Below are 12,428 nucleotides of genomic sequence, written 5' to 3' on the forward strand. Positions count from 1 at the left end.
ATTCCTTTATTTTGTTTGAAAGCTACCATAAAGTTATGCTTAGAATATATTTCAAAATGTGTTTATTCTCTTGAACTAAATACAGCTTTTAAGTCTGATAATTTAGTATTCATCAAAAAGAGGTTAAGAAAAGGAAAATTAAAACTTATTGACTACTTATTATGTGTCAGGTACTGTTTGGGGTACTTAAAAATTATCTTTGTTAACTCTCACAAATCCCTATGCAGTATTCTCATTTAGAAAACAGGGAAGTTATATAATTTGAAAATTAAAAGCATTGAAATATTAATTTTCAAATGATATTATTTCGAGTTTAAGGAGAAAATATAGGTGTTTTGAATCTGAATTGTTTTAAAGGCACCAGGAATCTAACTAATAGAGTACATTTTCCTTTACATATATTTGAATCCAAAAGAATTAAATTTGGGGCATATTGTTTAGTTTTCATTGAGCTATTATTTTATAATATTTTGAGGATTTTTCATAGACGAGATACTTTTTTCATTGAAATAGTTGATCCTAACACTTTTATTGGATCTGTAATTATGATTTTCTTTTATGTGGGTGTAAATTTAAGATTTAGTTTAGAATAAATGTCACTGCTTTGGTGAATCCATGCTTTACTTTTCCATGTAGAGTACTCATTCAGTTTTCCTTATTCCCTATATATTTTTGCCTAATTGCTTCCCTCCCTACTAGGTTGTGAGGATCATTGGACCAGGAATGTAGACTTACTCAGTCATTAAAATAAATATCTATGTCTATTCCTAGGGTCCAGTTTAGGATTTGTCACACAGTACATGCCACAAAATAAATGCTTATTGAATGTTGAATGAATGGATTGATTAGAGAATGCAGGACAGGCAAAGCTCATTTCACATAGTGACTATTCTTCCTAAAACCTTAAATTTCAATAAGCCTTTAAACATTCATGGTGACGTGGGGAAGATTTACCTTAAAATATCATTATAAAAGATACATTTCGTTCCAATCTGATTTAGACACTAAATAAATTTTGAATTTAAATTAAAAAAAAGAAATGAATCATATTGGGTATAGCTCGTATGGCTCTCTGTGGACTTTTGTTTCTTTCGAAAAATTCAGAGCCCTTTGTTCAAATGTTGAAAGTATGCATTATATTCACAAAATAGGAAACTTCAGTATACATTATACATTATTTCAATGCAGATTATTCATACATTCCACCATTGTATCAAAAGCAGCTTCTGGCAACTTCTTATGAATAACATTTAACAATAAAAAGTTCTTTAGAAAAATATCTTGTAAAGAGAGAAAACTATCTCAAATAATTTTGAAAATTTCCACTCCAATTTATAACTCCTATTCTATGTATGAATAAAGTTTTTTTTAAAAAAGTTTTAAAGAAAATGTCACAATTTTATGTATTTAGAAGAAAATTAATGACTAGAACTTACTTAGTAAAAAAATTTGCTGATTAGTTTCAGCTTCTACCATAGAACTAGGAAATAGATCAATTTATAAACCAACGTGTAGTACTGAATTGAACCAGTGTTGTAGTGTTATCCTTACACTGGCTTGCCTGCCTTTTGTTACTCAGGAGAATATATGCATGCATCTGTGGTGCACAAGTGCAGAAAAGCTTCACAAAGGCTGTTTCACTCAACACGTGCCACCAGCAGATGGAACAGACTGTGGTCCTGGAATGGTAGGTTTTCTTGAAGGGTGAGTCTTGTATAAAGATATTATCCAAGGATGTGATTGCTCTGCATTTTCACACCCTGTTTGTTATTTGCTGTCAACTTTTCTTCAGCTAGTTGAATTATTATTGCCATGTTTGTTTGATATAGTACATTGTCAACTGAATTAAATTTTTAATTTTACCCTATTTCTAAGCTATGGCAGATGAATAAGTTTTGTATAGTTAGCATATAAATAACTACATGGATATATAGTTATCTATGTATATTATAGCATTGTTATTAAAATTGAGGACAGATATAACAGTCCTAATATTTTGGCAAATTCTACAAATTCAGGGATGTTTCCATTTCATGTTTTCTCCCTTGAAACTCAGTTAATACAATTGAAAGTTTTAAGTGGCTTCTTTAGACCTTTATTGTTTCTAAGTGTATCAAGATACATTATACTGCTAAAATCAACCACCTATTGTGCTGTGTCTTTATTATTCCAACAGTCATGAACTTATTTGAAACTGTAAACGTGACGTTGAATGATAACACTTACCATGATAATGAAAAGTGTCTTGTGAGAGCATGAAGTCAGAGTGTACTTTGTGCTCCAGGACCTCAGTGGCCAGTGTTGACTACATTAAGTGTTTAGTCTGTCAGCATCTCTGAGCTCCCTCAGTGTAAAAGGAACACTTCTTTGGCAATGGATTGGCTAATTCTGCCTCTTTGTTATCTTCACATTAGCCAAAAAAGATAAACTTCTTAAAAATAAGGTCAATTCAGTAGCTGAACTTGTGCCTTTACCCCCTCTTGCTTCATTGAAATATTTATACTAGTTATTGCTTTTCTCTTGAGTCACTTACATCAAAAGGTGTGTGTTTCCTATGAATATTGCTCACATCACAAATTAATTGGTTACTAATATTTTATTTGAAACTTCAAGTTTTGTAGCAGCTGAAGTACTCATTGAAATCGTCTAACACACTAATAACCTTTTTGCAATTTTAGGATGAATGTTCTAGTTGGCTTTTTCAGTTCAGCTGACTTTGAATTTTAAAATTTGATCTTTATATAACATTTCTATTTGTTGGATAAGAATTATTTAAAGGACTTTACTTTTTTCTCAGTTCTTGTGACTAGTATTAGTAGATAGCTTTTTGAGTAAAAGGTGGCATTTGTGAGAGTAACTACCTGAGGCTGAGCAGAGGAAAAAAAATCTTTTCGAAGTATGAATGCTGGCCTGCTGATATTGGCAGATTTGAAGATGTGCTCCAAGATGTTCACCTGATTAAAATCCAGGACTGGCATCTTCCTCTGCTCCTCAGCAAATTTTCAAGTTACTGTATGCCATGAACCTTCAGGATTGATTGCCTGTGGCAAAAGTAGTAATTGATATATTTACAAATATTAAGAGATATACTATTTATAGCTAATTTATTAATATTCTAAATCCAGTTAGGGCATAAACATGATTTTTTGAAATTAAGGTATATATAAGTATAATGCATAGATCTTAGGTATACAATTTGATGAATTTTAACAAATGTGGATGCACATATAGCCAACATCCCAATAAAAATTTCTATCACTTTAAAAAGTTCAGTTGTGGCTGGGTGCAGTGACTCAGGTCTGTAATCCCAGCACTTTGGGAGACCAAGGCAGGCAGATCACCTGAGATCAAGAGTTCAAGACCAACCAGGCCAACATGGCGAAACCCTGTCTCTACAAAAAATACAAAAATTAGCCAGGCATGATGGCAGGCACCTGTAATCCCAGCTACTCAGGAGACTGATTCAGGAGAATCGCTTGTACCTGGGAGGCAGAGGTTGCAGTGAGCCGAGATCACGCCTTTGCACTACTAGGGGACAAGAGTGAGACTTCATCTCAAAAAAAAAAAAAAAAAAACCAACAGCAACAAAAATTCAGTTGTGCCTCTATCGAGACAACTTTCCTTCCTTCCAGAGAAAACTCCTCTTCTGATTTTTATTTCCAGAGATTCGTTTTTTCTTGTTTTTGTCAAAAAAGAACATCCTCTTTTTTGAAGGAGTGGAATGGAACAGGCATCTTTTGTTCAACAAAAGATATGGAAATCTTCCAAAAGATATGGAAATCTGGAAAACAAACTTCATCCATATTATCGTGTGCATTAGCAGTTCATTCCTTTATACCACAGTATAATTCAGCTATACAGATGTACTGTAATTTATCAATTCTTCTGTCAATAGATATTGAATCTTTCTGGTGTTTGGTTATTATGAATAAAACTGCCATGGACATCCCTGTACAAGTCTTCTTGTAGACATATGTTTGTGTTTCTCTTGGCATAGAATTGCCGGATGATAGGGTAAGTGTATGTTTAACATCATAAGAAAGTGCCAAACAATTTTCTAAAGTGTGTGCACCATTTTAGACTCCCCCCAGCAATGGAGGAAAGTTCCAATTACTCTGTATTTCTTGCCGACTTTTGATACTGTTAGTCTTTTAAAAATATTTGGCCATTCTACTAGGTATAAAATGGAATCTCATTGTGGTTTTAACTTGTATTTCCATGATTATTATAAACCTTGTGCATTTTTTCATGTGCTTATTAGCCATTTGAATATTTTCCCATTGAGATGGTAGGATAGGCATGGATTTATTGAGATTCAAGTAAAATGTGATGAAATGCTAAGATTTACTTTAGAGCCAACGCAAATTAAAAGCAAAGGTGGTATTTGGGGTAGTATCATGTGGATTATAATAGGTATAAATTCTCTTTCTAAAATTAATAAAACACAGTGAACCCCTATATATTTAGCTGTATTCAGTATTAAATAAACCTTTTATTGAAGGGACATTTTAAACAAATATTCTATAATTTTGCCTTAACATTCTTCTTTATTCTGTTTATCTTGTGACTGTCTAATGAGTCTGTGTGCTGAACACTTTTGCTAGTAAATCAATTTGTGTGAAGCCATGGTGAACCCTTCTGATAATGAGTTAATTTTACTACATGGTGAAGAGTATAATATTATAACATTTTCATGCTCTAGTCTCTCAAATTATTTTTTAAAAAGAGTAAGGATTACTTAAATTGTTCATGCAAGATGCTTACAAAATGCACATGCACATAGCACATTATGATTTTTTTTTCCACTTCTAATATGGCTTTCTTATATTGAATGACTTTTTGTAATGGAGAACACAAAGCATTTTTACTGCTATAAGCTTGGCTATAGGATTCATTCAATCAGCAAAGATTTATCAAGGGCCTACTATGTCAGGCACTATTTTAGGTACACTATTTCTCATTTTCTTCTGTTGCTGTAGGATACATGAGTTAACAAACCGACAATGTTACCACGAGTCCTTGCTCCCAGAGCCCCCACGATGGTGGTGGGCCACTTCCAAAATGGTGGCAGGCAGCTTCCAAGATGGTGGCAAGCCTCGTTTTCTCTGACCTGGGGTTCTCGGCCTCATGGATTCCAAGGAATGGAATCTTGGGCCATGCGGTGAGTGTTACAGCTCTATTAGAAGCCATGGGTCATGGAAAAGAACCATGGAACCCAGTGACTAGTGTTCAGCTCGATTGGGATGAACCCAGGCACTTAGCCATGCAGGAACAATGGCAAGCCTTTAGCCCAATCAGGAGTGGCAATGGGCATCTCCCTGAATCAGGAGCACAGCAGACATCCTGTTGGAGCTGGAGGGATGGAAGTCAGTGGCAGGTCTGAGAGGGCAGCAAACAGCAGTGGTAGATGGCGAGTGAAAGCTCAGCTCTAGCCATAACAAACATGGACCAGAAGAGAGTGCAGCTGCAAGATTTAATAGAGTGTAAACAGAGCTCCCATACAAAGGGAGGGGACCCAAAGAGGGTAGCCGTTGCAGGCTCAAATGTCTGGGTTTATATCTGGATCATTGTCCCTCCTGCTGTGCTCTCAGGTGATAGATGATTGGCTATTTCTTTACCTCCTGTGTTTGCCTAATTAGCATTTTAGTGAGCTCTCTTTACTACCTGATTGGTTGGGTGTGAGCTAAGTTGCAAACCCTGTGTTTAAAGGTGGATGCAGTCACCTTCCCAGCTAGGCTTAGGGATTCTTAGTCGGCCTAGGAAATCCAGCTAGTCCTGTCTCTCAACAAGATCTCTGCCCTCATGTAGCTTAAGTTCTAGAGGGAGACTAGACTATTATAAATAATTAATATAGTAGTACCATCAAACTGGTTGGTGCTATGGATCAGAAAAATAGAGCAGAAAGCTGATTAGAAGTTTTATGGTAAGAGAGGGCAGATTGCAATTTAAAATATGATGGTTAGGACAGACATTATATGAAGTTACCAAATTAGCTGTCTTAAAGGAGGTGAGAGGGTTAGCTATGAGGATATCTGGGGTAAATGAATTCCCAAGAAAGGGAATAGCTGAGCTCCTAAGTCTGGAGTGTGCCTGGAGTGTTCAAAGAAGAACAAGGAGGACATTTTAGCTGGAGTGAAGTGAAGAGAGAAAGAGACTTATAAGGAGAAGCTGAAGGAAGATTTCGTAGGGCATTGCAGGTGTGAAAGAAAAATATCTTAGGACCCTTCAAGCTGGGAAGGTCTCAGGACAAACCTGCTTCCTATTCTATTCAAGTAATCACTTTGCTCACAGAAATAGATGGATATTCTAATTGCCTCCTTTGGAAATACTTATCAGAAACCCAAAAGAATGCAACCATCTGTCTGTCACTTACCCGTGACCTAGAAGTCCCCAGTGAGGGGTGGGGAGGGGCTTGCTTTGAGCTGTCTCCGCCTTTTTGGAGAGAACTAATGTACTTCTTATGTATTGACTGATGTCTCATCTCTCCCTAAAATGTATAAAAACAAGCTATGCCCTGACCACCTTTGGTGCATGTCATCAGGACTTCCTGAGGCTATATCATGGGCATGTCCTCAACCTTGGCAAAATAAACTTTCTAAATTAACTGGGACCTGTCTTAAATTTTTGGTGTTCGCAAAGGCCATTGTGAGAACTGCGTATTTACTCAAAGTAAAATTATGAAGGATTTGAATGGATTCATACCTGATTTGACTTAGTTTAAAAAGAGATCATTCTAGCAACTGTGTTAGGCTAACCTATCAGGCACAAGAGTGAAAACGGACATCTACTTAGCTATTTCAGTGATAGAAGTAAGGGATGCTAGTGCTCAAACCAGAGTGATAGTAGTGAGATAATGAAAGGTCAATTTTTGATACATTTTAAAAGGAAGTACAACATTTATTCTAGCTAATGTATCAGATGTGGAGTGTTCAAAGAAGAAGAAGAGAAATGATGACTAGGCTTTTGGCTGAACAACTTAGATCAACTCAGTAAAAGTGGGTTTTGAGTTGGGAGGGCAGGAATTCTCTTTTGGATATGCTGTGCTTGAAATGTCTATTAGACATTCCAGTAAATAGTCATAAGTAAGTAGGCATATATATGAGTCTGGAGTTTAGGAGAGAGATCTGGACTAGAAGTAACTGTTAATAGTAAAGAATTAAAAAACCAAGATATGAGCCAGGAGAGACATTCCAACATTAAGTTGTCACAAAGAAGAAGATAATTTAAGAGAGAGATCTGGACTAGAAGTGACTGTTAACAGAAAAGAATAAAAAAACTGAGATGTGAGCCTGGAGAAACATTCCAACACTAAGTTGTCACACAATAAAGAAGAAACAACAGAAGAAAATGAGAACAATTAATTACGAAGAAAGGAAGAAAACCAAGAGCCCTGGAAATGAAGAGAAAAAAAGTATGTCAAAGAAGAAGAGTGATTAATCATGCACATATTGCTGATAAGGAAGACAGAGAATGAGAACTGGCCATTGGTGTCCTATACATTGTTAAATATAGTGAACCCCAAGTTTCTCTTCAAAGAATCAGTATGTCAGTATGTTCAGCTCTCTTATTCTTTGAATCTCCATTTTAAAGTTTAACTTCCTGGCTCTCTTTGCCTCCTTGCCTCTAAAGTTTCAGTAAAGAACTTTCCTGCCATTCCTAAACAGTAGTTCACATCTGTTCCCTTGGTCACCTGTTCTGACCTAAGTCATCTTTAGTTACCTGTTCCTAATCATCCTTCCTGCCAAACTACTCACCCCGCCATTCCAAACTACTCACCCCGCCATTCCGGCTCATACTCCTGCTCTTTTTAAAATAGCCAGTTGGAATTAGCTTAGACTGTGTGGTCCAACCCTAGCCAGTAGGGGAATGACACAGCAGTAGGGGCTCTCTGTGTCAAGAGTAAGAACTCCTGCCCCTGCCGTGTCTAGATGTGCTCTTGCCATTGTTCCATCTGCAAGGAGCACCCTTTTTGCAGAAAGGAAAATTTGCCTTGCTGAGAAAATTAATGTTCAAGTGCTATTTCTTTGCAGCACCAGTGAACAAGCATTTTTCATTTCTAGCAATTTGAACAGATTAATGGAGGAATAGGATATAAAAACCTGGCTGGGGTGGGGTTATGAGAGAATTAAAGAGGAGTTAAAGAATGAACATGGCCGGCTCTTTCAAGGAGAAGCAGGACAGCAACTGGTAAGGGCAGTGAGATATAGGAAAGGTTTTGTTGTTGCTATTGTTTTCTGAAAGTGAGAGAAATAAGAGCTGTGTTCGTATGTTAATGAGAATAATCCAGGGAACTACTTTGCAAATTATCTGTAGTAACAGATTGTCTTCATTCTTTTCTAAAATATCTGATTATAAACTGATACTTTTGTACAAAGTATAAAAATTATTGACTAGGAAAATAAAATGGAAAAAAATCATTCAAAATATAAGCCAAATTTTTCTATGGGAAACAGTATGGGAAACAGCCATTCCTCACAAAATTAGTAATCGAATTATCATATGATCCAGCTATTCTACTTCTGGATATATACCCAAATAATTGAAAGCAAGATCTCAAAGAGATATTTGTACACTCATGCTCATAGCAGCATTATTCACAATATCTAAAGGTGTAAGCAGAGGTTTGAGACCATCCTGGCCAACATGGCAAAACCTTGTCTCTACTAAAACTACAAAAATTAGCTGGATGTGGTGGTGTGCACCTGTAGACCCAGCTACTCGGGAGGCTGAGGTAGGAGAAGCACATGAACGTGGGAGGTGGAGGTTGCAGTAAGCTGTGATCATGCCACTGCTCTCCAGCCTGGGTGACAGAGAGGGACTCTACCTCCAAAAAAAAAAAAAAAAAAAAAAAAGATGAAAACAACCCAGTGTCCATTGATGGATGAAAGGATAAATAAAATGTAGTAAATGCATATGCTATGGTTTGAATGTTTGCCCCCTCCCAAACTCATATTGAAATTTAATTGCCCATGTAACAGTATTGGGAGATGGGGCCTGTTTAATAATACTAGGGCATAATGGCTCTTCCTTCCTGGGTGGATTTAATGCCTTATAAAAGAGCCTTCAGGAGTGAGCTGTCTCGGTCCTTCTGCATTGTGCCCTGTGAGGATCCAGCAGTCTCTCCCTCCAGAGGATGCAGTGTGCAAGGTGCTATCTTGGAAGAAGAGAATGGGCTCATCAGACACCAAACCTGCCGGTACCTTGACCTTAGATCTCCCAGATCTCAGACCTGTGGGAAATGAATTTCTGTTATTTATAAATTATCCAATCTTGGGTATTCTTATATAGCATCACAAAATGGACTGAGACAACATACAATGGAATATTATTCATTTTTAAAAATGAAGTTCTGACACATGGATGAAGCTTGGGCATATTATGCTAAGTGAAATAAGCCAGTCACATGAGGACTAGTTCTATAGGATTTCAATTATATGAAGTATCTGGAGTAGTCAAATTCATAGAAACAGAAAGTAGAATGGTAGTTACCAGGAGGTAGCAGGGAGGACAAAATGGGAGTTATCGCTTAATGAGCATAGTGCTTCAGTTTTACAAGATGGAAAAGTTCTGGAGATTGGTTGCACAACAATGAATATACACAACACTATTGAACTATATACTTAAGCATGGCTAAGATGGTAAATTTTATGTTATGCGTGTTTTGCCGCAATTAAAAATAAACATAAGACAATTTTTAAGTTATTTGCTTAGACATAAAATTTCTCTGTAAAAATCCTTAAAAAATTTTGAAATGCTTACTCTCAAGTTGTGTTATCTTCTCTCAGTCTGGTAACTAATTCATAGACTGGCATGACTGCATGGTCATACTTGATTAGCTGTCACTGAAATGATGTAGAAGAGATGAGAGAATTGCTGGAGTGATGTTTGGTGTAGTGAGAAGGGATGGGATTAAGTGCACAAGCAGAGGGGTTGACTTTGTCTGGGACAGTGAATTTTCCATGTATGCTAACAGGTAGCAGGTCTGAATGTATGAGTGCAGATGCTATTGAATGAGTAGAACAGGTGGTGAGAGACTGTGAGCAGATTATTCTGTAAGTTTCCATTTTCTTGATGAAAGTAAAGAAAGAAGGTTGTCATTTGAGACTTTGTATAGGATAAAGTAGAAAGCTTTTTATGAGTGGAAGAGTGAATAGATACTTTGAGTAAAAAAATGGAAGGATGGAAATATACCATATTAACCTAGTATTTGATTCTTCTATTAAAAAAATACCCCCCATATTCCATTTTACTATTTAATTTTTCCTTCCTCCCCAGTGACACTAAATCTTAAAGCCAAGAGAAATATTACACTCCTTTTGTATTCCACAGATCTTACTCAGTAGGTAGGAAATATTCATAAAATGGTTTCAAATGTAATCTGAATTAACAACAACTTGCTTCAAATTGTTTAGTTTATTCTTCTATTGATCTTTATGCTGCTATTACAATTTTTGTGATGTTCTAATTAGAGCCACACATCATTTCTTTTTGTGCTTATTATTTTTATAGCATTGCCGTCGTGGGCTATGTGTAAACAAAGAAATGGAAACACGTCCTGTAAATGGTGAATGGGGACCATGGGAACCTTACAGTTCTTGTTCAAGAACATGTGGAGGTGGAATCGAAAGCTCAACCAGGCACTGTAATCGTCCCGAGTATGTCTTTTTTATGTCACTATAAATTAAGATTATCTCAAGGCACCAGAAAGTAAACATCAGTTTCACTCACTTCTAAAACTGGAGGTCAGTCCGTAAGTTTCTGAGATTCAGAAAACTTCTGGAACACTTTAAGCCATATTGATTTATATTTTGGTAGATTCAGACATTTTTAAAAAAACCCTAAATAGATTAAATTTTATAATCTGAACTGAGATCTATGTTCTTCATTTTTTTGTTTTTTAATTTAGTATAAATTTTTTTTTTTTTTTTTTTTTTTTTTGGAGACGGAGTCTTGCTCTGCCACCCAGGCTGGAGTGCAGTGGCCGGATCTCAGCTCACTGCAAGCTCCGCCTCCTGGGTTCACCCCATTCTCCTGCCTCAGCCTCCCGAGTAGCTGGGACTACAGGCGCCCGCCTCGTCGCCCGGCTAGTTTTTTGTATTTTTAAGTAGAGACAGGGTTTCACCGTATTAGCCAGGATGGTCTCGATCTCCTGACCTCGTGATCCGCCCGTCTCGGCCTCCCAAAGTGCTGGGATTACAGGCTTGAGCCACCGCGCCCGGCCAATTTAGTATAAATTTTGAGACATACTTTTAAATATGAATGACAGTTATATAATGGCATTTTCACATTTACCGTATGCCCAGTGAAACATCCTGGCTCCTTTCATTTATGTTTTGGATCTTCTGGACAACATGTATAGTTTGGTTACCGGTATTTTTACTGTTTTGTGCAATGTGACGTGTGATATTTTCTTTTCTCTGCTTCTTGTGTTATAGACGCATCATTGTCTTTAGCTGAATAAGTACTAAAGCATATATCCCCCTCATCAAACTATTTAAAAGAGCTTAGATATTGCATTAAGATTTTAAATTAATGTTTCTGTTGTATATATGATATAGAAGTTGGTAAGCAATGTGATTCTCTTTACTTAAAGTATTATTAATAAGCATTTTTATTGCAGAAATGTGACTTACTCTGAATAAAATCTTGGTTCATTTAAATTTTAGGATAAATTATACTAGAAGTCTTTATATTCCAAAAATTCTGCAAAAAAATTTTATTTTCTGGCATAAGCCAAAATAACATGGATATAGATTGATACCATAAAACTCCTTAAATTGAGTGATAAATAAGATATACATGACAAAGATGTGTATGTATTTTCTTTTTATTTAACAAGGCATCTGCCTTTGTTACTGTCTTTGGCTCACGACATGTCTTTTTTTCTTTCCAGAAAATGAGCAAACCCTTTTTTGGAAGTTTAAGAACAAACTTCCATTGCTGGTTTCTTACTGGTTAACCTAGTCAAGAATAAGATATCATTTCTGCCCTCTAGGCTCACTGTCCACGCTAAGATGGATATTTTAGTGGTTCATTATCCATAGAATTGCTTAAAACTCATGTTACATACTTCTGTTAAAAAGTGGGACTTCATTGGTTTTCTAGATCCTAGAAAAGATTGGAACTTTTAGAAGTAAGTGGCACCAATAATGTTGTACTCATATGCTTTAAAATGTAATGAATTTGACTAGGCCAAGAAACGGAGGAAATTACTGTGTGGGCCGCAGGATGAAATTTCGATCATGTAATACTGATTCATGTCCAAAAGGCACACAAGACTTTCGAGAGAAGCAATGCTCTGATTTTAATGGCAAACATTTGGACATCAATGGCATTCCCTCTAATGTGAGGTGGCTTCCAAGATACAGTGGCAGTAAGTAAATTATACTGTTTCTTTGATGTAAATTTTTCTGAGACATAAGAACACA

The 12,428-nt window shown here is 36.3% G+C and overlaps 1 protein-coding gene across 1 annotated transcript in view; it reads left to right on the forward strand.

Moving 5' to 3' along the window:
- The window catches only part of ADAMTS20 (ADAM metallopeptidase with thrombospondin type 1 motif 20), a 218,081-nt gene that overhangs the window by 91,397 nt on the left and 114,256 nt on the right, over positions 1–12,428 (forward strand). Inside the window, exons 11-13 of the mRNA XM_010382396.2 lie at positions 1,583–1,687; positions 10,510–10,655; positions 12,192–12,373. Of these exons, the coding sequence (XP_010380698.2) occupies positions 1,583–1,687; positions 10,510–10,655; positions 12,192–12,373 (433 nt within the window). The remainder of the gene's footprint in view (positions 1–1,582; positions 1,688–10,509; positions 10,656–12,191; positions 12,374–12,428) is intronic.

Source organism: Rhinopithecus roxellana, chromosome 10, assembly GCF_007565055.1.
Source record: "Rhinopithecus roxellana isolate Shanxi Qingling chromosome 10, ASM756505v1, whole genome shotgun sequence".
Classification (NCBI taxonomy): Eukaryota; Metazoa; Chordata; class Mammalia; order Primates; family Cercopithecidae; genus Rhinopithecus; species Rhinopithecus roxellana.